General features: G+C 39.7%; 1 protein-coding gene across 2 annotated transcripts in view; it reads left to right on the top strand.

Annotated features, from left to right (window-relative positions):
* Positions 1-24416, top strand: part of CCDC81 (coiled-coil domain containing 81) — a 35259-nt gene that overhangs the window by 9520 nt on the left and 1323 nt on the right. Inside the window, exons 4-14 of one of the 2 annotated variants that reach the window (XM_004434082.3) lie at positions 2141-2397; positions 5156-5235; positions 7029-7150; positions 8637-8760; positions 10063-10156; positions 10580-10726; positions 12875-12979; positions 15217-15389; positions 16607-16685; positions 16915-17135; positions 22865-22990. In XM_004434082.3, the coding sequence (XP_004434139.1) occupies positions 2141-2397; positions 5156-5235; positions 7029-7150; positions 8637-8760; positions 10063-10156; positions 10580-10726; positions 12875-12979; positions 15217-15389; positions 16607-16685; positions 16915-17135; positions 22865-22990 (1528 nt within the window). The remainder of the gene's footprint in view (positions 1-2140; positions 2398-5155; positions 5236-7028; positions 7151-8636; positions 8761-10062; positions 10157-10579; positions 10727-12874; positions 12980-15216; positions 15390-16606; positions 16686-16914; positions 17136-22864; positions 22991-24416) is intronic. The other variant, XM_087434020.1, reaches the window with a different exon arrangement.

Genomic DNA, 24416 nt, shown 5'->3' on the forward strand with positions numbered 1-24416 from the left:
ATAGGAGACAAATATATAAGCAAATGATGCAACGAGATTAAATGCTGTGAAAGTAGCATTGATCAGAACTGCATCAAATGCCAGGGGAGCCCAGAGGAGAACAGGCCTAACTCTGCTTGGAGAGGTTTAGGAAGATGACATGCCAGGAGGTCTTAAAGGATGATAGGACTTTGCTGGCAGAGAAGCTATGGAAGATATTTCAGGAACAGTGAAGAATAAGGGAAAGAGTGAACTCTGTTAATGGAGTAACGAGTACTTTTGTGTGGTCAGGGCATATGATTGTGGAGGCAAATGGAGGGAGGTAAGACAAAACTGGTTGGTAGGGGTCAAACTGTGAGGGGCCTTAAATGGTGTGATAAGGACTTTGGAATTCATCCTGTAGGCACTGAGGAGCCATTGCAAGTTTTTGATCAGGGAATTATCTGTACTGGTCCAGCTTTTAGTTTAGGAAGATAGCTCTTTTAATTACAGTAGTTTGGTAAAATATGGTAAAAGCCTGAATGAAGGCAAGGCAATCAGGAGGAAGACGAAGGAATCTATTCATGCGACATTTCATATGTAGAACTGATGGTATTCGGTTACCAGCTGAGAGTACTGGGAAGCAAGAGGAAGGAAGGTATTTAGGATGACTCAGATTTCTTGGAGAATAGACGGATGCTCATGCCATTAACAGCTATAGGGAAAGAAGGGGGAAAGGCAGCTTGTGGTGGCAAATAAACTAATAAGTTTGCTTCTGGACATGTTGAATTTGAGATTCCTATAGGGATATTTAGGTAGAGATGATTGCAGAGCTCAGGAGAGGGGTGGAGACTAGAGGTCAAGATTTGGATAAGTTTACTCAGGAGATGATATAAAGTAAGAAGAGGAGATAGGGACAAAATCCTGTGGGAAAAAAAACACAACAACAACAAAACCAACCACTGTCTTATAAGAAGTAGAAGAGGAAGGAAGCCAGCAAAGGAGACTAAGGAGGAGGAAACTGGAGAACCAGAAGTGCTGCCATGGATACAAGAGAAGAGAGAGGGCATGGTCAACAGAAGTTAAGAGAGGTCATGAGAAAAAGATTTGCAACGTATTCATTGGCTTGCCCATCATGAGATGACAGTGTTCTTGCTGAGATTAGTGAACTGAAGAGATTGCAGAGAGACACTGGGCGAATGGGAGGGGAGAATCTAGAGGCAAGCAACATAGCCTTCTCTTTTAGGAAATTTATTTTAAAAAATGAAATGGAGGGAGGTGGTATAGAATCACTGCTAAATTATGCAGGAGACCTGGGCTAATATAGGGAAGCTCTTGTAGTGTAGACCTATTAATCCTCATCATCCAGCAGTATCGGACATTTGAAAGGCTATAAATTAATGCTTGCTGAATGAATGTTTAGAATGTTCTTATCTTCTCTCTATCCTCTTCCTCTATCAGTGGACCTTGTTTACTGTCTCTCTTTGGATTTATCATGTTGATCATCTTTGCTATTTACCTCCTTTTCTGACTTGTGGGCCTTGCATAGCGTCTATATCTGTTCTAGTAGAATAGACCCTGTGCTTCCTTCAAGCTAGATATAGTCCTATTCTATCGCAATGTCATTGATGGGCTCATTAGAGAGGAAAAGCTTTCTGCAAGTCATCCAGTCTGATATCCTCTGATAAGACCCAATTTCATTTGAAAGGTAACTTCTAGTGAAGATGACTATATTTTCAACACACAACATTTGTAGATATTTATAATCATTTAAAAATTATATGATAACTAGAGGAGATAGGCAAGTATTGCTGCAACATGTCCTGAAAGATAAGGGGCTGACAAATTCAGAAAACCCTCTGATGAAGAGAAGCAGTTAGCTATTATTATGTCTCCACGAGAAAATAAAAATCTTGTCTGGAATATTGTTTAGAAAGCTAATTGTTCTTATTTTGACCAAAAAACATTATACTTTTAGGGAAAATCATATTGACTACTGTCTGTTAATAACCAGCAGTGTCAGTTGTCTGTAGGAATAATGTTACAACTAAAGGCTTCACATGGACAATTCTATTTTTGTGTATTGAGTGAGAATCAGAAAATTATTTGTGCGTGTATATGATATGTCTTTGTTTTAATTTCCACTTCCTCCCCCCCCCCCAACTGTCCTTTTCTCCTCTAGGTGATATCCCAATTGTTCCGCTTAATTTTGTCATGATATCCCTGGAGGGTCCATTTAACAGGGATACAGTGGAAGGATGTGTGAAGGAGACGTTGCTTTTTTTATCTCGATCCATTTCCGTCAAACAAAATGTGGAGTTTACATTCAAAGGAATTGGGGTCCTCGTGATCAGAGACGGCAGAGTGAAGATGAGATTTTATAAGGACTTCCTTTGTACAATGGATGGAAGTGGGGCGTTGGCGAAAGCCCTAGCAAATGTAAATTAATGTTTCCTTTTCTTAACTTCTCTCCCGAGTAGCTCTGAATCATCTATAATTGTGTCATCATTAATAAAAACTCAGGTTGACAAATTTTAAAGGGCAGTTACCACAAGTGCAAAGAAATGCTTGTTTATAGATGCTTAACTCTTTGACGAAAAGGTTAGAAGGGCAAAGGAACTTGACTAAGTTTTGAGTCAATGCCAACTGAAAAATATAAATAGTAATAGACACTTCTATAATTCTGAACATTTTATAGTACCTTGTAGTTTAAAAAGTCCTTCCACACATTATTTCATTTGAGTCTCAAAACATCATAAAACTGGTATTATTACCATCCTGATTTTACAAATGAGATAAATGGGGGCTCAAAGAGGTTATGTGGGAAGCCTGAAGTCAGGGTGCTGATAAGTGGTAGACTGGAGTTCAAGCCAGACTTCCTAATTACTCTTTTTTTGCTGGTTATATTACTTTATTTTAATGAAAGTCTACAATAAGATCTAATTCAAGTCATGGAAATGTATCTTTAGCTTTTAATTTGCTATGTCGTGGAAGAAATTTCATAATCCGTTATTAACCATTAAGTAGCTGGTGTGACCTTCATGCTAAGTTGGACATAGCAGAGTTTAAGAGGCAATGGAGGGCCGGCCCCGTGGCTTAGTGGTTAAGTGCGCACACTCTGCTACTGGCGGCCCGGGTTCGGATCCCAGGCACGCACAGATGCACTGCTTCTCCGGCCATGCTGAGGCCACGTCCCACATACAGCAACTAGAAGGATGTGCAACTATGACATACAACTATCTACTGGGGCTTTGGGGAAGAAAAAAAGGAGGAGGATTGGCAATAGATGTTAGCTCAGAGTTGGTCTTCCTCAGCAAAAAGAGGAGGATTAGCACAGATGTTAGCTCAGGGCTGATCTCCCTCACAAAAAAAAAAAAAGGCAATGGAATAGTCAATCAACAGGACTAATTGAATACTTAATGTGCCTTAGGTGCAGCTCTGGGAACTAACAAAATTGGTATGTATTATATAATTGGTATATATTATATATATTATATAATCCTGTGTCCCATAGAGCAAAAGCCTGAATTTTGTGAAAACACTATAAAATGAAAGGCTATAAATATGGTCTAATCCTACCCTCTAATTTCTCCTTTCATGGAGCTCTGGGATGGGGATTTAGGAGATGGAGTTGTATATAATGGGGCTTTTGGTGTTTTCTCCACAATCTGGCTTTGTACAGGATTTTTAAGAGAGATGCCAACTCTGTGTGTGGAAAATGGAAACACACACAGGTATAACCTCTCTTTTCCATGAAAACACAAAGCAAGGTTTGCAAAACCAGAGCAAGGCCAAAGCAGTGGCCCATCTCTAAACTTCAGGCTTCTACAGAACTTGGTAGCTTCAATATGTGTTTAAAAGAGAGGATAGGGCCAGCCCCAGTGGCCTAGTGGTTAAGTTTGGCACGTTCCACTTAGGTGGCCTGGGTTCAGTTCCTGGGAGTGGACCTATACTCCTCCTGGGTCAGCGGCCATGCTGTGGTGGCGGCTCACATACAAAGAGAGGAAGACTGGCAACAGGTGTTAGCTCAGGGCAAATCTTCCTTAGCAAAAAAAAAAAAAAAGGAGAGAGAGAGAGAGAGAAGATAACATTTTAATTGGCCTACTGCATTCTAAAACATAAGTTTTAAGGAGCATTTTCCAAAAGAACTAGTTCTGAGAGATATTCTATGAAAAAAGGGTTTGGAGGCCAAAGCAGATGGAGAACTGCTGCATATATTACCCTCATGGGCTGAGGCACAAAGCACATTGGCATGTTAAAGGATCTGAGAAGTCTGGCTGGAAAGAAGCCACTTTAACTGCCTGAAAGTATTTGATCATGGAACTTTAGACTAATCCAATACTCATTAACACCTATAAAACACATTTTGGGAAACTACTGTAAAGCGGTGAGAGTGACTGTTTTTTCCCCAAATGTCCCATAACTTAAACCTGAGTGCTGTCCTGCAGAATAGTTCTCTTGGGAAGCTGTATGCTTATTTCACTGATGCTGCTTTTGCTGGAAACATTTTTAAAACCTCTTTTTGGGAATTCCCTTCAAAGCCTTTTGTAAGCCATATCCTAAATCCAAAAATAATAATTTTATATATCATTCTGTACTAGTGTAATGTAATAATGTGATTATTATATAATGTAGTAATAATTATAATAGCTGCTATTTGTTGAGTGCTTATTATGAGCTAGCCACTTACATACAGTATCTCATAAAAATCCTGTGAATTAGATCTAATTATTATCCCCAAATACCTAAGGTGTAAGGCTACATAGTTGTTATCAGTGTGGGCGGTTGAGCATGAGTCCGCCTGACTCCAAAGCCCTCTCTTAACTACCCAATTTTAGAGTTATTTGGGTCAAGAGTGGAATTAGCTAGCATGCTCATTTTCCTGATAGTTTCAATAAGTCAATTATCCTCTTAAAGATGTCTAAAAGAAGCAATCAACTCTGAAGGCAATTTCCAAAGAGGAAATAGTTTGAGAAAAGGCAGCATCGATGGTATTGGTATGTGACTACCCAGGGTGACTACTTTGATAAATGACATCATTCCTCATTGGTTTTTAAGCTCTGGACTTTAGGCACTAAACAAAATTAACAATAAAGAGTATCATGGTAGCCTTGCCTCTGAGACAGCCTGTAGCTTTGATTTGTCTGTGTCCTAGACCACAGCCCAGGTATAACCCTTCTCTGTTCCTGTCCTCCAGAGGCCTGGCACTGTGGACTCGGTGTTGTCTAGCAGAGAGGCCTTGGGGAAGCGGCCGAACAGCGTGCTTGCATTTCCAAGGTCAGTGCTTTGCTCCACAGCAGTCCTTGCTGGCCTATTGATCTAACCGGGCAGGGCTTCACACCCTTTCTTAGCTCATGCTCCTTTTAGTACTCTCTCTCTCTCTCAGTGCGCCAGCAAAGAAGAGTTTATTGCATACGCTTTATGTAGTTAAGTTAAAAAACACTGGGCACTTAGAATATTCCTTTTTTAAACTACTCTTAGTTCCCTGGAAACCCTGATACTACCTCCCACCAACCTTAGTCCCTGCAATATTAGTAAAATTATTCTCACCTGCTGGGCTTTCCTCTCCGTTCCACCACTTCCTCTGATCTAGCTTCTTCCTCTGTCTGTAGCCTAGCCACCTCCTGTGTGAGCTCTGATTTTCACCACTGAAGGGGTTAGAAAGACAAGGTAGAATAAAGGAACAGCTTTACCCCAAGTACGCAGTGGGTGTTACTGGTGGCTGCTGCTGACAATGATTATAATAATTATAATGATAACAATAATGATAATGATAATAATAGTTATAATCTATGGAGCACTTACTAGATGCCAAGTATTGTTAAGCATTTTCTCAATATTCTTATATTTAATCTTCACTGCAACTGTTTGAGATATGTGTTATAATTTTATCCATTTTATAGAGATGTAAAAATTGTGTGCTCTTAATCATGTTCTTAATCTTAATAGCTGTACCATTAACTACTATGGAGGAAGTTTGGGGTATAATAACCAGCTTCCCAGAGTATTATTTTCTCACGTTTTTTTTGAGTCTGTGACATTCTCTTGGTTTGCTAGTTTGGAATAACTCCCTCCTGGAAGGCCTGTATGACGCATCTTTCCACACATCAGTGTGAGGGCCAGATTAAGCTTTAGAGATTAGTTAGGTGAACTCCCTCATCTTGCAGATGAAATGGCCACACAACTGAGTGGCCAAGCCAGAAATAAAACCATGGCTCCTGACTGTTTCGGTGTTCTTTCCATTGCACCATGTTGCCTTACTCATTAAAAATAAATCAATGGATTCAAAATAGTTTTATTTTGATTATATTTTGGAAGGCAAATTTGGCTGTCCCTTTGGACATATTTTGGCTTGAGCAATCCAGGAGGGAAATAATCGCAGTGAGTCAAGGAACAGAGAGGGAGGCTCCTGTCAGTTAGAGAGCCTAGAAATAGACACGAAGACTCAAATACTCAAAACAATTGTAGGTGTTTTATTTATGTGAAGTTTGGCCCCTGAATTTACTGGAACCACCCCCCACTCCCAACTCTAACCCAGCACTCCATACCTAAGACCAAAGAAAAACTGCTTCTCCCACTGTGCCTTTGCAAGTCCTCACTCTTGTCTGGGAGGATGGAGAAGTGGGAAGGAGAAAGAGGGAGGAGAGAAATGGTTATTTCTGGGCATACTCTGCATACTAGACTATGAATCCTTGCCTTCAAGCTATCCAACAACCACTTTTCACTGTGTCACCCCTACTGCATCTGGTTACAGAACTAGAAAAGACAGATAAATTCAAACTGAAACCAAAACCAAAAACATAAATCTAGGCCTTCAAAGCAATGTATCAAATAAGAGCTGCCTTTGAGCCCTCAGTAAGGAAGGGGAAGGTCTTGGTTGGCTCCCAGACTTAGCCTTAAAGAGAGTGAGTCCATGATTTGTACTCAGCAAATCAAAGCACTCGCTCCCTTGAGAGAAGTGGGCATATTTCAGAATCAGTGAGCTAGCCGGGGTGCTTCTCAGAATGAGAGTTCACATATTCACCTATTCTGGTCCAGCACAGTGGACAAACATCTTGGCTTGTTCCTAGGATTGAGCTCAGGGAGATGGAGAACAAACCACCTATGGAAACCATTGTAGAAGAAGGTAGAAAGAACAGACAAAGGAAGTACAAATTAAAAGACCAGTCAGACAAAGAAGAAGGCGTCAGAGGTAGGCCAATGGTTTCTGGGTATAATCTGTCACTCTGCTCCTTATGAGCCCAGCCATATTGCTTAGCAACTCCTAGGCCCAAAGTAAATAAAGTTAGATTCATGAATAATCACTGTATTCTTCTTTTTAACAAACATCTTCTATTCCTGGAATCTTGTATCTCACCTTACCACTTTATTACTCTCAGGTTCTTAGACTATGATCTTTGCTGGCTCCCCATTGCTTAAAGGGTCAAAATTCAGATGCCTACAGGGTCCAGGCAGATGACATAAATGCATGAAGTGGGCTGGAGATAACATGATAGGGAGACATGTTAGCATAAATAATAATTTTTATGAAAAATGAAGAGTGGTAGTTTTACATCTTTGATATCTGGCCTAATAGAAGATAGCTCCATTCTCATATCTGTGTCTTCATTTAATCTGTTGTGATATGTTGGTTTGGCTGAAATATATAAAGAAACTGCTAGGACTTCAAAGACTTTTTGAAGGGTTCTTAGGGATCCCCAGGGGTTGCCAGACTACTTTTTGAGGACTGTCCCTCAGAAGATTGTTGATTTGTGGAAACGTGGGCAGGGTGGTATAAAATTTTCTGATTTTTCAAGAGAAGCGGAGATCCTGAAATCTGTTGATTGTTAAATGTTGACAACTAATTGATACTGAAACAAAAAAATGCTGATTGGGCCAAACAAAACGTATCAACAGGTAAACATTGGCTTGGTTTTGCATTGTGTGGCCTACAGGATTACATATAAACTTGTAGCTTAATCTTCACCTGCTTTCATTTCTTTAGCCTCATCTGTCACTATTCCCTACAGACTCCTTCTTTGAGCAAAATCGTCTATTCATGTTTTTCTAACATGCTTTGCTTTTCCCGGACTTCACGCTTTTGTTCACTCTTTTTCTCCTGCCTGGAATGCTCTGCCTTTTCTTACCGTCTATTCTAATCCCACTTGACCTCTTAGCACCCTTTTCATATCTCACTTCCTTCATGAAGACTGCTCTCATCACTGGATTCTGAAGTGGCTTCTCTCTTCTCTGAGCATGTCAGACCCTTAAAGAGTGCACCATTCATTTGGGATTTAGACGCTTTGCATCATTGTCCTGAGATGCTATTTACACAATGTATGTAAAACACTTAGCACTGTTGACGTGTAGGAAGACCTCCACAAATGAGAGCTCTCATGTTTTTTGTTTGTATCTTATTTTTCTCTTCAACTATATCTAATGAAAGATCTTTAAGGCCAAAGACTTGCCTCTTTGTATTTTCTAAAGTGCCCAGCCAGTGCTTTGCATGTAATGAGTATACAGCAAAAATATATATATATATTTTAACCACACTAGGGCAAGGGACAATAATTTAAAGATAAGAAAGTGTATCTTATGTGAAAAATTTCCCTGGTAAAATTATGAGTTTTAAAAATCTGTCTTAAGTACAAACCACCCATTTAAAGTTGAAAAGAAACTCGCTTTCATTCATTCTACAGAGATCTTATCACCCAAAAGAATTCAAGATAGACAAGCTCTCTCCCCTGGCAAAGTGACAAGTGCCAGCTTGCTGAACAAGTTGGAGCGAAGTGGGAGTGGTGGGAAGAATATGAACCCTGAAGGGTAATGCATTGGTATTTTTTATGTTGCACTTTACTAAATATATTTTCGAGTCATATCTTGATGCAGGGAATTTAAAAAAGCATTCATTCATTCCTTCATTCAGTATTCTTGAGTATATTCTATGGGCTAGGTGACGGGGATCATAAAGACGACCAGTACTCACAATCTAGCAGGAAACTCAGACATACATAGAGCGGTAAGTTATGTTTCACTGGGATAAATGCTATGACAGAGATGGAAACGAAATAGCACAGAGGAGGGAATATCTAACTTTCCTTGTGGATTTGGGAAAACTTCCCTTCTTGTTTTCTGAGTGCTTGGATATTATGAACATACTATAGAATTCACTTATTCAGTTATTTATCTTGTTTATTGGCTATCTGTCCCCATCAGCATGGTAATTCCATGAGGATAGGGGTTTTTTTTTTTTTTTCCTAAGGAGATCAGCCCTGTGCTAATAACCTCTGCCAATCCTCCTCTTTTTTTGCTGAGGAAGACTGGCCCTGGGCTAACATCCATGCCCATCTTCCTCCACTTTATATGGGACGCCGCCACAGCGTGGCTTGCCAAGCAGTGCCTCGGTGTGCACCTGGGATCCAAACGAACGAACCCCGGGCCACCGCAGCGGAGCATGCGCACTTAACCGCTTGTGCCGCCGGGCCAGCCCCTAGGAATTTTCTTTTTTTTTTTTTGAGAGGAAGACCAGTCCTGAGCTAACTCCAATGCCAATCCTCCTCTTTTTTTTTTCTTTTGCTCAGGAAGACTGGCCCTGGGCTAACATCTGTGCCTGTCTTCCTCCACTTTACATGGGACGCTGTCACAGCATGGCTTAACAAGCGGTGCATTGGCGTGGGCCTCGGATCCGAACCGGCGAACCCTGGGCTGCGCAGGGGAGCGTGTGCACCTAACCGCTTGTGCCACCCGGCCGGCCACCCCCAGGGATTTTTTTTGTTTGTGTGTTTTGTTGTTCACTGAATCTCCCATGTCTAGAACAGTGCACATAGTAAGCAATCAATACATTTTTGTAGAATGAATAACTTTTACCCCCATTTCACAGAATTGGTACTTGAGACTTTGCAAGATTACCCAGCTTGTCTAATGCCAGTCAGCCTGTAAGCAAAAAAGCTGGGATTCAAATCCAGGTTTATCTGATACAAAGCATTGGTTCTTAACCTCTATACATATAGATGCTCTAAAGAAAACCACTGAGATATTTTTCTTTCTCATATTTATCCTTGTCTCTAAAGTTATTGCTCTAGATGTCAGACTGCATTAAACATTAATGTTGCCTTGTTTTCATAGCTTATCATCTCCAGATTGTCTGAAAAATGATAATGAAATGAAGCCTAAAATTTCTCCAGCCCCTGCTTGCCAGGATCATAATAAAGCAGGACAGGTACAGTGTCTTCAAACAAACAAAACCCAATCAGACTCTTCCTCTGACTTTTGTTTCTCAGAGAGAGTTCTGGGAATCGCTCTTTCTTTCATATATGGATATGGCTCAAGTACTCAGGACCCAAAACTGGACTCTGATAAATCTAGCTACTAGTCAAAATCTACTAGTTAACAGAAATAGAGTTGGGAAATCTCATTCTCATTTTCAATTGCTATAAACACTTCTGATCACTAAGAGTTCAGTAAATCCTTTTGAATATTTGTGGGGGCCACTCTGCAAATCTCATTTTGCTAATATAATTAATATATCCTTTTATAAAGTATACTTCTTGATATGCCCAGCCTTTGGTGAGCTTGTGAAGGGAATGTGAAGGCAAAAAAGTAAGAGGTAAAAATTGATTTGTCCTAAAATTTGGTATTGTAGGAAATGTGTTATGTGTGTTTGCAACGAGCACAACGAAATTCCCCACTGTACTGCAGTGAGGAGAGGAGGAGGAGAGAGATGGAAGATGAGCAACTCATACAGCAATATCAAATGTTGAAGGACCAAGAGGCTCTCTTCAAACAGCAGGTAGTTCAACACCTTGATTAAAGAGTGTTTAACATGGGACAGTAGAACATGATTATGAAACGCCATTTAAAATGTTCCATCATATGTCTGTATTGTACTATATTTAATCATTTACTTACTGCTGGACTAAAACTTAGGTTGTGTCCAAGTTTTCACTAATAATAAACAACTCTTGGATGAATATCCATGCAGCTGAATGTTTGCACATGTCACTGATTTTTTCCCCCCATCAGGACTGAGATTTAAAGGTGGAAGTCCTGGATTTATATGGGTTTACTTTTGATTTCTGATAAAATATAATCCTGGTCAAAGCTTTTCCCTTCAAATTTATGGCCTATCTCAAGCAAGCAAAGACACAGTAGCACCTTCACATTTGCTCTCTCCAGATTTCTGTGGTCTCCAACAATTGACGCTACTGTCCTTTCCTGCATTCGTGGTATCATAAGTAACCACTTAAGAAATTTTCCATTCCTTCTTTTTTTTCCCCAATTATTTTATTGAGGTCATAGTGGCTTATAACATTGTGTAATTTCAGGTGTACATTATTATTTATCAGTTTCTGTGCTTTGTGCTCACCACCAATAGTCTAATTTTTATCCGTCACCATACATATGTGCCCCTTTACCCCTTTTGACCACCTCCAACCCCCTTCCCCTCTGGTAACCACTAATCTGTTCTCTTTATCCATGTGTTTGTTTATCTTCTGCATATGAAGGAAATCATGCAGTGTTTGTCTTTCTCTGTCTGGCTTATTTTGCTTAACATCATACCCTCAAGGTCCATCCATGTTGTTGCAAATGGGACAATTTTGTCTTTTTTTATGGCTGAGTAGTATTCCATTGTATATATATACCACATCTTCTTTATCCATTCATCAGTTGATGGGCACTTGGTTGCTTCCACATCTTGGCTATTGTGAATAATGCTGCAATGAACATAGAGGTACATAAGTCTCTTTGGATTGTTGATTTCAAGTTCTTTGGATAAATACCCAGTAGTGGGATAGCTGGAATGTATGGTATTTCTATTTTTAATTTTTTGAGAAATCTCCATACTGTTTTCCATATGGCTGCACCAGTTTGCATTCCCACCGGCACCTTATCTCCACATGTTTTTCATATATCTCCACTGCTTGCTGGGGACCCAGTCCATTTACCTTCAGATGTATAGCTGCATGGGTCTCTCAGGTATCCTGTTATGCTGTGTAGGTATCCTCTGTTGGTCAATGAATGTCTGTTTAGTTGTACTTCAGAGGGGAAGAGACAAAGGGAACATCTCACTCTGCCACGTTGCTGATGTCACTCCCCACTTCCATTCCTTCTTATGATCCCCACAGAGGTGGTGCCTATAGCCCAAGAACAGGAAATAAAAAAACTTCCCCAACCCACTTTTGTAAATACATGAAGACATCAGAAAGTACCATTGCCTCCAAAAGGCTGGTTTCTACCTTGGTTGGATTATTATTTTTTTTTATTGGTGTTTTAATAGTTTATAACATTGTGAAATTTTGGGTTGTACATTTTTGTTTGTCCATCACCATATATATGTCTCCCTTCACCCCTTGTGCCCGCCCCCCACCCCCACTGCCCCTGGTAACCACAATACAGTTTTCTCTGTCCATGTGTTGGTTTATATTCCACATATGAGTGAGGTAATACAGTGTTTGTCTTTCTCTTTCTGGCTTATTTCACATAACATAATACCCTCCAGGCCCATCCACATTGTTGCAAATGGGACGATTTTTTCTTTTTTTTTGTGGCTGAGTAGTATTCCATTATATATACATACCACATCTTCTTGATCCAGTCATCAGTCAAGGGACACTTAGGTTGCTTCCACTTCTTGGCTATAGTGAATAATGCTGCAATGAACATAGGGGTGCATAAGCCTCTTTGGATTGTTGATTTCAGGTTTGTTGGATAGATTCCCAGTAGTGGGACAGCTGGATCATAGGGCATCTCTATTTTTAATTCTTTGAGGAATCTCCATACTGTTTTTTATAGAGGCTGCACCATTTTGCATTCCCACCAGCTGTGTATGAGGGTTTCTGTTTCTCCACATCCTCTCCATTGGTTGGATTATTTTAATGTAATAGAATTAAAATTTTTAAAGGCTCTATTTCAGTATGTGATTTTTTTTTCTTCAAAGATGAAAAGTCTGGCTAATAGAGAACGGAATCAAAAAAATGCTGCCTATAATCTTGGAGTTGCTGAAGCTATAAGAATCCACAAGAATGAGAAACCTGAATTTTATGTAAGAGTCTTTTCAAAATTTCTGTTGCTAATACCTGCCCTATCTGTGAGTGTTTGGATTGTATAAGGTTGAAGCTTCCTTGTAGAGCAGGAGTAGTCCAGAGTTGGCCTCCACACCGTTCACATTCACAATACAGTTCTTATTAGTCACTACAGCACTTATTAATGATACTAATTCTCAACCAGGACCTGGGAGGGGTGAGGGGGAGTATACTAAAGTATTGCCCCAGGATGAGCCAATCTAAACAGAGAACCAGCATCACCTGGGAGCTTGCTGGAAATGCAGAATCTAGGGCCCCACCCCAGACCTCTAGAATGGGAATCTACATTTGAATAAAATAAGTGATTTGTAGGTGCATTAAAGTTTGAGAAGCCCAGCTTCAGGTGGAGGTGAGCCACGTACTTCGCCATTAATTTAATGTTTTCAATCTTTATGTGCCTACCTTTATTTCTGCCTAAATCTTTCTCTTTTCACCTCACTATCTAGGTAGTGTGACACTTGGGATGTAAATCTATTAAAATATATTTTCTTTATCCTTCATCAACCATTTATTGAACTCCTATGTGCTGGCCACTGTGTTGGTGGGTAGGACTACAAAGATGAATAAGACAAGGTCCCTCTTCTAATAAGAAGTCTGAGGATCATGGGGGAAACATTTGAAGAGACAAGAGTGTGGTATACTAAATGCTATGATCAATCTTTGAACAGGGCACTACATGAGCAAAGAGGAAAGCCACTTAACCCAGACCAGAGATCTGGGCAGACTTCCTGGTATACAGGGTTAGGTAAGGAAGCGAATGGAGGAAGAACCTTCCAGGCAGGGGCAGCAGGGATGGAGGGAGGGAGAGCAAGGTGCTTTTGAGATTTAGGCACAATCACTCTCTCCTCTTAGATATATAAGTTCCAGGTTATATTTATTACTGCTCACTTTGTATCTCCTCTTTGATATATCTGTAGACATCTTAAAATTAAAAAGACCCAAACAGAAGTTTTGATTCCCCCCCCCAACCTGTTTTTCTCTCAGCCTTCCCATTTTAGCAAGTGGCATCACCAGGCAGACAGCTGCATGAACCCCATATCTAAGAGTGATCCCAGATTCCTCCTTCTCTGTCTCCCCACATCCAACTATCCACAAGTCCAGTTGCCTTTACCTCCAAAATGTATCCAATGTCTCTTCACATCCCTTCATCATCAATGTTACCCCCCTGGTCCAAGCCACAGTATAGGCTCAACTTCTGCAATTCCTCCCTAATTAGGCTCGCTGCTGCTGCTTGCCTTCTTGCCCTCCTACAATCTATTCTTCACACAGCAGCCAAAGCAATCTTTCAAAACTCTTAACCAAAACATATCATTCTTCTGTTTAAAGCCTCTAATGGCTTCCCATTGAATTAAAATAAAATCTAAACTGCTTACCTTGATCTCTCAGGTCCTACATGGTTTGGCCCCTGCCCCTCTGTCTGAGCTCACCCACTTCTACTTCCTCTTGCTCACTATGCCTCAGCCACATAGACCTTCTTTCTGCTCACTAAACATGCCTAGTTTGTTTCCATCTAGTGTCTTTGCACTTGCTGTTCCTTCTGTATGGGACACAGGTCCCCTGATAGTTGCAGTGGAGGTGATTCAGTCCCCTCCACTGAAAAGCTTTCACTAATAACCAACCACTTTAGCCCTCTTCCCACCCAGTCACTCGCTATAAGGGCTTCATTGCACTTAGCACCACATTAAATTATCTGATGTATTGTTTACTTGTTCACTGTCTGTCTCCTGCCCCAGAATGCAGGCTTGATGAGAGCGAGGCTCTCTGTGGATCTCTGTTCTTGGTCAATGTTGAATCACCAGTGTCTAGAATGGCCAGGCCAAGAGTAGGTGTTCAATTCTCTCTCTTCCCATCTCCTCTCAGTCCTTGCTCATACTTTTGTGCTCACTCAGAATTCCTTCTTGTTTCCACCTGCACGTTGTAAGTGCTAGCTCAGCACCTGCTCCATGAAGTCCATTTTCATCTTTCTTTCAGATATGGGGCTTTGGTTAGTTCTGCTCAGATTCATCCTTGAGCACACTCATACTATTCTGTGGGTTACCTCAACACTAGCTAGTCAACATCCTAGTGTTGAGGATTGGGCAAATATTATAAGTTAATAAATACTTTCTGATTGACTTTTGTCTTCTGAATTATTAGCTTTATTCTTTGTTGCTTTTTGGTATTCTAGAATAAATGAATTGCTTCTCTTTCATTCTAGAAATCCTTCCTATTTGATAAACGGCCACTCAGTCCTGAGATTAATGCTTTTAAGCAAGAGGAATATTCCCAAAGTCTCCTGAAACAAATGGATAACAGACGGGAAAAGGAAATCAAGCAAAGACAAAACAGAGAGTTGATGGACCGCCTAGAACAAGTGCAACTCACAGAAGAGTGAGTCTAGCTAGACACACTCTGAAAACGGATTCAGGGTTTTCATGTGATGCTTATTTCCATGTGGGATTGAATCAGCATTAGTAGTTTCATTAGTACAACTGTAACCAACTGAGCACACTAACCCAGCTAGCAGCCAGTATTATAGCATAGTATTTCCATTAGAAAAATGAAAAAGCCATCATTATTATAATTATCATTATAGTAAGGATTGCCAATCTATACTAAGTTATAGAGTATCATTTTGTATTGTTTTGTGATCACTAATACTGGTAGATGGAGGAAGAGATTTTTCTTGAGCAGGCATCATTCCCAGCTATTCTCAGGTAACCTCAAGGCAAAGCTGAGGCTTTATCATAAGTATGTAGGGGTGTTCCATGAAACTAGAGGGCAGGACTGTATGGGGGACCCAGGAGGACTGGAACTAGGGACTAAAAAGTCATGTAAAAAAGACTTTCCCTCTGCTCATACCCACAACTTCTTAGTTGACATCGTCTTTATTCCAGCTCAGACTTGGATGAATGTTAGTCTCAATTCCACATTTTCAGGAAAGAGAATCTTATTGGTTCTGCTTGGGTCATCTGAGGCCTGGGATAGGTCAGAGCCACAGAGTTCAAACATGCCTACGGGGGCCACACTTGTGCTGCTGAGATCAGGAGAGCAATTAAGGAGGCTACTATAGGAGCAAGACTCCTAAAACATATAATAAGCTAGCTTCTATCACCAAAAATTATATTTCTATAAAATGTGTATGTTCCATTATACTCACTTTCTAGATCATGATGTATTCCCTGTAGGTTGCATATAGTAGAATCATAATTGATAATAGGAAAGATCGCTTTTCTTAGAAAGGAATCTTATGATGAACCATTTTATAAAATGAATAGACACTTGCTGTTTTTCTATATAGATTTTTTTGAAGCATGGGGGAAGGGGTGCCTGTCTTTGTGGTAGTACATTTGGACAATATGGTGGGTCACCTGCTTATACCTGTCCTGTTTGTACTGTGCTCAACACATTGTCCACTAGCCTATGGATTTGAATTACTTCTTTTTTTTTTATTTAAACGAAAGCTCCTAGAAGAAAATATCACTTTTTATTTACCAAGCTCTCATTCCTATTAATACTTACTAAACATGCTGTGATGATATTAATCTGTATTACTAAAGACTCTGTAACAAACTGTGCTCCTACCTTTTCTTATTCTTAACTGCCAGACTTGCTGCACAAAGAGCCAAATATATAAAAGATAAGATGGAAGAAACACAGTGTTACAAGAGAGCTTTGGATGCACAGGTAAGGGGACAATTATTATTTTAAAAATTATGCAGTGCTTCAATAACATTCTAAAAATATGTAAATATACTGTAATGTTATGAATACCCTTATGTGGTATCCATTTGGTGGTTTTAGAGGCCCTTGTTCCTTCCTCTAATGTGTTGGTATATTACTATGCTACAGCATGGTGCATAAACTTTATTCTCTGGCATAATTATAATCTGCATTATGTGTGTCCCTGTTTCAGATAAAGAACAAACCCCCCCAGCTGCCCATGTTTGAGCCAGACTCTTTTGAGCCCATCTTTGGTGAGAATGAGGGTAAGCTGATGGTGGAAAAGCGAAAGCGAGAACAGAATTACATGAAGCACCAGCTGAAGGCTGCTGCTAGCCACAAGAGGAAAGCCATCCTGCACCAACTGGTGGACCAAAAGCGGGATTTGCAGATGCTTCAGAGGACCCAAAAAGAGTAAGAGACCCTGGATCTTTCTCCCTACTCCTCCTCCTCCTCATCCTCTCCCTTATTTCTCCTCTTTTCTCTCTCTCTCTTTCTCATACAACAGCAGAGAAGCAATAATAATAGTGAACACAATGAGGAGTTACTATGTGCAAAATATTGTTCTAAGCTTATTATATGCTTCATCTCATTTCATCCTCACAATTCATGCTATGAAGAAAAATTATTAAATTAAAAAAACCCACTAAACTCTTCATCCTACTTCTTCCTCCAGTTACTTCTCCATATTTTTCCTTCCCTTTGCAGTACAACTTCTTAAAAGAGTTGTCCATACCAGCACTAGCCATTGGAAATACAACATGAGGCACAAATGAGCTGTTGTGCTCAAGTAGACAGACACGAAACTCAGGTCCATTCTCAACTTCCACTAAAGCCCCTTCCTTCAAAGAATGGTGCGTGTAGTAAGCTGTACTGATGATTGCTGGTGAGGGGGTGGTGAAGACGGCAGGGTAGGCAGAGGAGGACTTTATGCCATATCAATGCAAATACCTTTAAATTCAAACATTAAACACCTAGTTTCTTTTTTTTAATTTTTATTTTATTTTTTATTTTTTTTTAAAGATTTTATTTATTTATTTTTTTCCCCCCAAAGCCCCAGTAGATAGTTGTATGTCACAGCTGCACATCCTTCTAGTTGCTGTATGTGGGACACGGCCTCAGCATGGCCGGAGAAGCAGTGCGTTGGTGCGCGCCCAGGATCTGAACCCGGGCCGCCAGCAGCGGAGCGCGCGCACTTAACCGCTAAGCCACGGGGCCGGCCCAACACCTAGTTTCTTAAAATGCCTAATTGGTCACCCCACCAATGGGGAATTTTGAAAGGTCCTGACCAGCTCTCAGCCTCACAATTTCTCTTTGGCTCCTTCTCACCTTCCCATTTCTATATCTCCTACTCTCCCTCCTCCACTCCAGACTGACACAGAGAACTCCAGTTTCTTCTTTGTAGATGGTCAGCAATTCTCAGATCCTTGATTAGAATTATAAAATCATCAAAGTGCTCAGGGGTTCCAAAAGGGCTTCTCTTCAAAGGAATCTCCTCTTTTGTACTTATAAAAAGACAAAAAGTTATTTTATTTAAATTTTATAAATGGTCAGTGGGATGGTGCAAAGATCCGTTATGTTCTATACCAAGTAGGCTCAGACGTGGAACTATGAGTAGAATAGCAGGTTGAAGATGGAGGATATTGTGATAAGGGAGGGGTTGGACTGTTGGTAGAGAGAGGTGAGAGTAGTTAAAAGAATGGCTTTTGGAATCAAGTCAGATGTGGGACAGAGTGTTACATCTACCCAGGGCAATGTATACTTTTATGTCTATGCTGTTTGCTAAAATACTGAAATATTTCCATACTTCTTGATAAATGGCTGTTCCCTCAAGCCCCACAAGTATACCCTTGCTGCCCAGGCTGCCCCCAGCCTCTCCTTGGGATCCCCCATCCCACCTCTCCATGATCTCTCATCTAATGGAGGAACACCTGGGGTCTTCAAGACCACTTCCACTGTCCATTCTGATTGATTGGCAGTTCTGTCATTTTACTAGTTGTGTGATATTGGGCAGGTTACATACCTCTGAGGGTACTGGTTTCCTTATCAGTTATTAGGGATAATACTAGTATCTACCTCCAGGGTGGCTGAGGGTTAAATGAAAGAATTTTTGTAAATAGCTTCTGTTTTATAGCAAACAGCCATCACTTGTCCCATGGTGGCTCTGCCTTTCCATGCATGCTGCCACAGCCAGACCTGGGACCCTTCACATTTGTCACAGAGATTATTGCAGTTTCCTCCTTCGCTTCTAGCCCATAGCTTCTCTAGTTGACCTCCTGAGCTTGGAGTTAGGAGGGTTAAACTTTCTCATTTGCAAGCTGCATGACCTGGGCCAAATCACACATGGGGCCTTTGAGTCCTCTTCTCCTCCTATGAAAGATAAGGATAATCACACCTGCCCTAGCTATCCTTACTATGAGAACTAAATGAGATTACGTATGTGAGAGAACATTCTGGGACACCGCAAAGCTCTGAACAAATACGAACTGTGGTGTTTACTTGGTTCTCTCTCTTGCTGGAGCTCTGGTCATAGACCCCCTTCTCTGAATGGGGCATATCCTTGTCTTCCGTTTCTATATCCTTTACCAGTTATTCCAGATACTCTCACTTCTGTTACCTTTTCCAACTCCCTCGCCCTCTGGTCCACCTCAGGATGTGATCTTGGGTCTTCCTGTGGCAAATGGAAGGTCACTTTTTCTCGGAGGGGATAATTTAGTCAGTGTGATCCAAACAGGCTGCTAAAGTATTTTCGGTTGTTTTACTTTTTTTTTCTTTAAACGTTTCTGCTTTTGTTTTAAAAAATATAGCAATTCATGCTCATTAAAATAAGTCAATTGGTGGAGAGGTTAAAAAAAAAAGTTAATAATCTCCCCACCAAGTAGTCAGTGTTAAGGTTAATATGTAGCCTTCTACATTTTTCCTGTTCTTTATAAATATATTCAAACAATATGCACATATATATTTTCCTTCTATTTTTGTAAATGAAAATGAGACCTATGGGAACTTATTCATTACTCTGCAACCCAACCTTTCTTTAACCTAATACTGTGTAATTAATTTATGTTTAGGTCAGTTCATATATACGAGATTCATTCTTCTTTAATAACAGCAAAATATCTATAATATGGGTTACTGTAATTTAACTTTTGTACTATTGATGAACATTCACTTTGTTTCCAGATATTTTGCTATTACGACAATTCTGCATTAAACATTTTTAATATGTATTTTTATTACTGGTTCTTTTGTTTCTATTGGATAAATTCCTAAAAGTGGGGATGCTGGATCAAGCTTATGGCACATTTTAAATATTACCAGATACTGACAGTTTGCTTTCTAAAAAGGTACAGCAATTTGCTTCCACAAGCAGTCTTGTGAAAATCCTAGTTGTCTCCCCTCTATTCTTGCTTCCTTTTTTTACTTTCTAGGCATTTAAATTAAACTGACTTTTTAACCTATCCTTTAAAAAATAATATAATAATGGCCAAAAAGCATATGAAAAAATGCTCAACATCGCTAATCATTAGGGAAATACAAATCAAAACCACAATGAGATAGCCGCTCATTAACAAATGGTTTTCATTCTCTGAGAAACATGTGTGTGAGCCTTATTCAACCATCAGCTTGCATTGTTTGAAAAAGAGGTCATTTAGCATTTAACTACATTTTTTGCCTCTCCAAGATAAGAAGTGTTTCATGTTTTATTGAATATTTACTTACGTGAACCTGAGATACAGAGATTCTCCACTCCAGTGAGTAAAGATGGCAGGGTAGGAAGGTGGGATTTAAGATGCAGCTGTGTTTTATATTACACAATTTAATAATTTAATTACAGTCATATGTATATCCTGGAGTGCCAACTCTATGACAGGATGAATGGAGTAAGCAGTTAGCAAATTGTTCACATTGTCTCCTACAACTTGCTTATGGAGATATAGGAAAAAGTCTTTTGCTATTTAAGATGTAGGTATCAGTGTAACATATACAGATAAGATGGCTGTATTTTTTTTCCTAGGGCCTTATGAAAATAAAACATTTATACATTTGCAGAACAGTGTAATAAGATTTTACAAATGGAAAGATAAATTGTGCTATCATTTATCTTGGATTATAAATATCTGTGGTTTGATTGCCTTGTGAAATATCCAAATCAAGAACAATTATACATTTTTATTACACCAATACACCACGAAACATTTAACAAGTACTTTTTTTACACTATTCAAAAGATTAAAAAAGAAGAAAATTGTTTATTCTTTGTAGACAAAACTGTTAAGATGCAAATATGATATGATGTAAAGGGGAAAAATGAAACTAAGGCAAGCAAAAAAAGAGAGAGAGAGAAAGATATTACCTCACGTCCATTAGGATGGCTACTATCGAAAAACCAGAAAATCATAAGTGTTGACAAAGATATGGAGAAATAGGAATCCTGTGCACGGTTGGTGGGAATGTAAAATGGTGCAGCCACTATGGAAAACAGTATGGCAGTTCCTCAAAAAGCTAAAAATAGAAATACCACATGACTCAATAATTCCACTTCTGGGTATATATCCAAAAGAATTAAAAGCAGGATCATGAAGAGATATTTGCACATCCATGGTCAGAGCAGGATTATTCACAATAGCCAAGAAATGGAAGCAACATAAATGTCCAACCACAGACAAATGGATAAACAAAATGTGGTATACACATACAATGGAATATTATTCAGCACTAAAAATGAAGGAAATTTTGACACATGCTACAACATGGATGAACCTTGAGGACATTATCCTAAGTGAAACATAAGCCAGTCACAAAAAGAAAAAAAGGTATGATTTCACTTATGACTACTCTTATTTAGAGTAGTCAAATGCCTGGAAACGAAACAGAATGGTGGTTGCCAGGGAGTAGGGGAAGGGAGAAATGGGGAAGTGTTGTTTAATGGGTATAGAGTTTCAGTTTTACAAAGTGAAAGGAGTTCTGGGTATTGGCTGCATAACAATGTGAATATACTTAACACTATGTATCTGTACACTTAGAAATAGTTAAGATGGTCCATTTTCTGTTATGTGTTTTTTACTACAATTAAGAAAAAACTATGGAAAGAAAAAAGGTTATGAAAAATATATATAATAGGTACCATTCAGTCACTGAGCTCTCATTGTGTGAGAGGTATTGGCACGTTCTGTACATTATCTCATTTAATCTTTATATTGCCCATACAATAGCTGTTGAATCAATGCTTGTTAGAGGAAAATGTGGCCATACTATTTTAGGAAAAGTGAACCAGCGCTGAGCACATTACTGATTTTTCTTGGAGGGTCCTGATACCTAGTGGCAGTTACTACCTGTAACACAAAGCCCTTCATAGCAGGCTAACTCAGCCATCACATTTAGTGAAGTCCCTTCTAGACTTTAATGAGAACTGATGCTGAGAGTTTCAGTTTGGCAACAAATAGACACACGTAAACCATGTTTAAGGTGATGTACAACAGCAGTGACCCCATGTTTGGAGACCAAGAATAGAAACACTTAAACAATGTGAATTCTGGGACATTGTACTTGAAGAGAGATATTATACTGTGGTCATTTCTTCGATGACATGAGCTTCACCAAACACTTTTTTTTTTTTTTACCTTCTTCACAATGTTAGATATTTTCTCCATTGCATTTTCTTTTGCCTAGTCATTTCTATTTCTTTTCTCCTTTCTAACCATTCATTGGTACGCCTGTCTACATTGTCTTGTAAATTGTCTGTAGCAACCTGTAGGCTGATTACTGACAGCTGAGAGGCTGGAATAAAAGGAAAGAAACATAAAGTATAGGAAATCCATTTGAGATGATTCTTCAGATCAGTTAAATTAGCCTCCAAGGAAATTAATGGTTTTAAAAGCTGAATATGTTAATTGGAAAAAGGTTTCAATCCTGCTATTTTAAACCAGGATGGAAGATGAAAGGTCCTAGACCCATAAATTATTGGAGAGCTAGGAGTTCACTAGGTTTTTGCAGTGTTCATGCCTTTTAGTTTATTTCAAAGAGTAGTGAACAAAACCAGAAGGTCTTCTGTTTAATTTACCATAAAAGGAATGGGGCTCCCAAGGTTGGTGCATGCCCTTCCCAATACTGTGAACGAAATCAGACTATTCTGTTCTCCCTAGGCACTTGGCAGACAGAACTGCTGAGCTGGAGAGAGTGAACAGAATCAACCAAAGCTTACAGGAGGACTGGGAAAGGAGTGCTGCAATGAAGAGGCAGCGGGACCTGGAGGAGAAGGCTTTCGAGCGGTAATACCTGATTGGAACCAGAGGTTCTTTGTTTGCAAAGAAAATCCCCTCTGCTCCTTGTTTACTTTCCTCTAATCCTGAGAGGGCAGATAGGTTTCCAGTGCCAGCTCCAGTTGATGGGGAGTGGCTGCCTAGAGAGCTTTGTGGAGAAAAGAATTCTGGGTTTAGTGGGAAATATTGGTACGACACATTAGAAATGTCTGTTATGGATAGGGGATTGGAGAATGCTGCGTTGTATGTTATACATTTGCCATCTCTGCCCTAATCTTGGCCTCTGTGTAAAGTAGCTTTATTTTCTTTTTGTGGAGGGTGAGGAAGTGTGGTGGGGGGGAAGGGTGGGAATTCTTTTTGGAAATAACTAGTTGGAAATTAGGAGAGTGAGTTTCCATCTGAACACATCCACAGCTTACAGAATGGTCCTTTAAGAGCACAGTCAAGGGGTTGTGGGTCAGATTGGCAATTGGAAAAGTGAGATGCCCATGATGGAACCAGCCAAGAACATCTTCCTGAAACGTATTATAATATCCCTCCCACCTCTCCACAGCTATCTATTTACAATCTAGGGTCAGGGAATCTAGTCATGGCCTTGAGAATTAACACTAACTTTGGAGAGGCAGCTAATCTTTTTGTCTTACTTTTCTTATTTGTAAGATGGAGAAAATAAACACTTGTCTGGCTTAGCTAACACAGGAGTTTTAGGATCAAATAAAGAGATGGAAAAGTATTACACTTAAAAAAAATTAAAATACTTTACAAATATAAGGTATACTTCCATAGAATTTTAAAAACTTGAAGAAACAGACCAAGCCTACACAATCAAATGTTTTAAAACTTGAATATACCAAAATAATATTTTAAATTGCCAATTATCAACTAATTTTTATCATGGATAAAATTCGTTCTAATGGATCTTGATCTGTAACTCTCCTTATCCTTTTAGATTTCTTTTAAGGCATTTCTCACATGTCTAACAGGTAGAACCCATATTTTGTGAGAATGAATGTATGAGGGATGACATGGAAATAGATTCCAAAGGAGTAGTGGGGTTGTTTGGCCTAGAGAAGAGGAAGGGAAAGGTGAGTTGGGGGTTTCAAGCCATTTTCTCAATGTTGTGGGAAAGCAGGTAAAAGGCAGTGAGATCAATGCCAGGGAGATTTTTGTTGGATTTTGGAAGAATGCTTGGACACCACGGTGATAAAGGGTAGAGGAGACAAAAAATAACCTTGAGTGGCAGGATATCACAGCTGCTCCAGGGACATGGCAGAGTGGACCTATTACCTGAAGACCTAGGCCCAGTTGTGGGCAGGGACTCAAGCAGGCAGCAGGTAGGAAGAAGGAATTGGTTGGTGTTTAAAAGAAAACAGAGCAAAAGCAAAAACAAGGTTCACGTGTACGCAGTTACCACGTGATACTCTGTCCCATTACC

This window comes from Ceratotherium simum, chromosome 7 (assembly GCF_057802395.1).
Source record: "Ceratotherium simum simum isolate JZ-2026a chromosome 7, ASM5780239v1, whole genome shotgun sequence".
Classification (NCBI taxonomy): domain Eukaryota; kingdom Metazoa; phylum Chordata; class Mammalia; order Perissodactyla; family Rhinocerotidae; genus Ceratotherium; species Ceratotherium simum.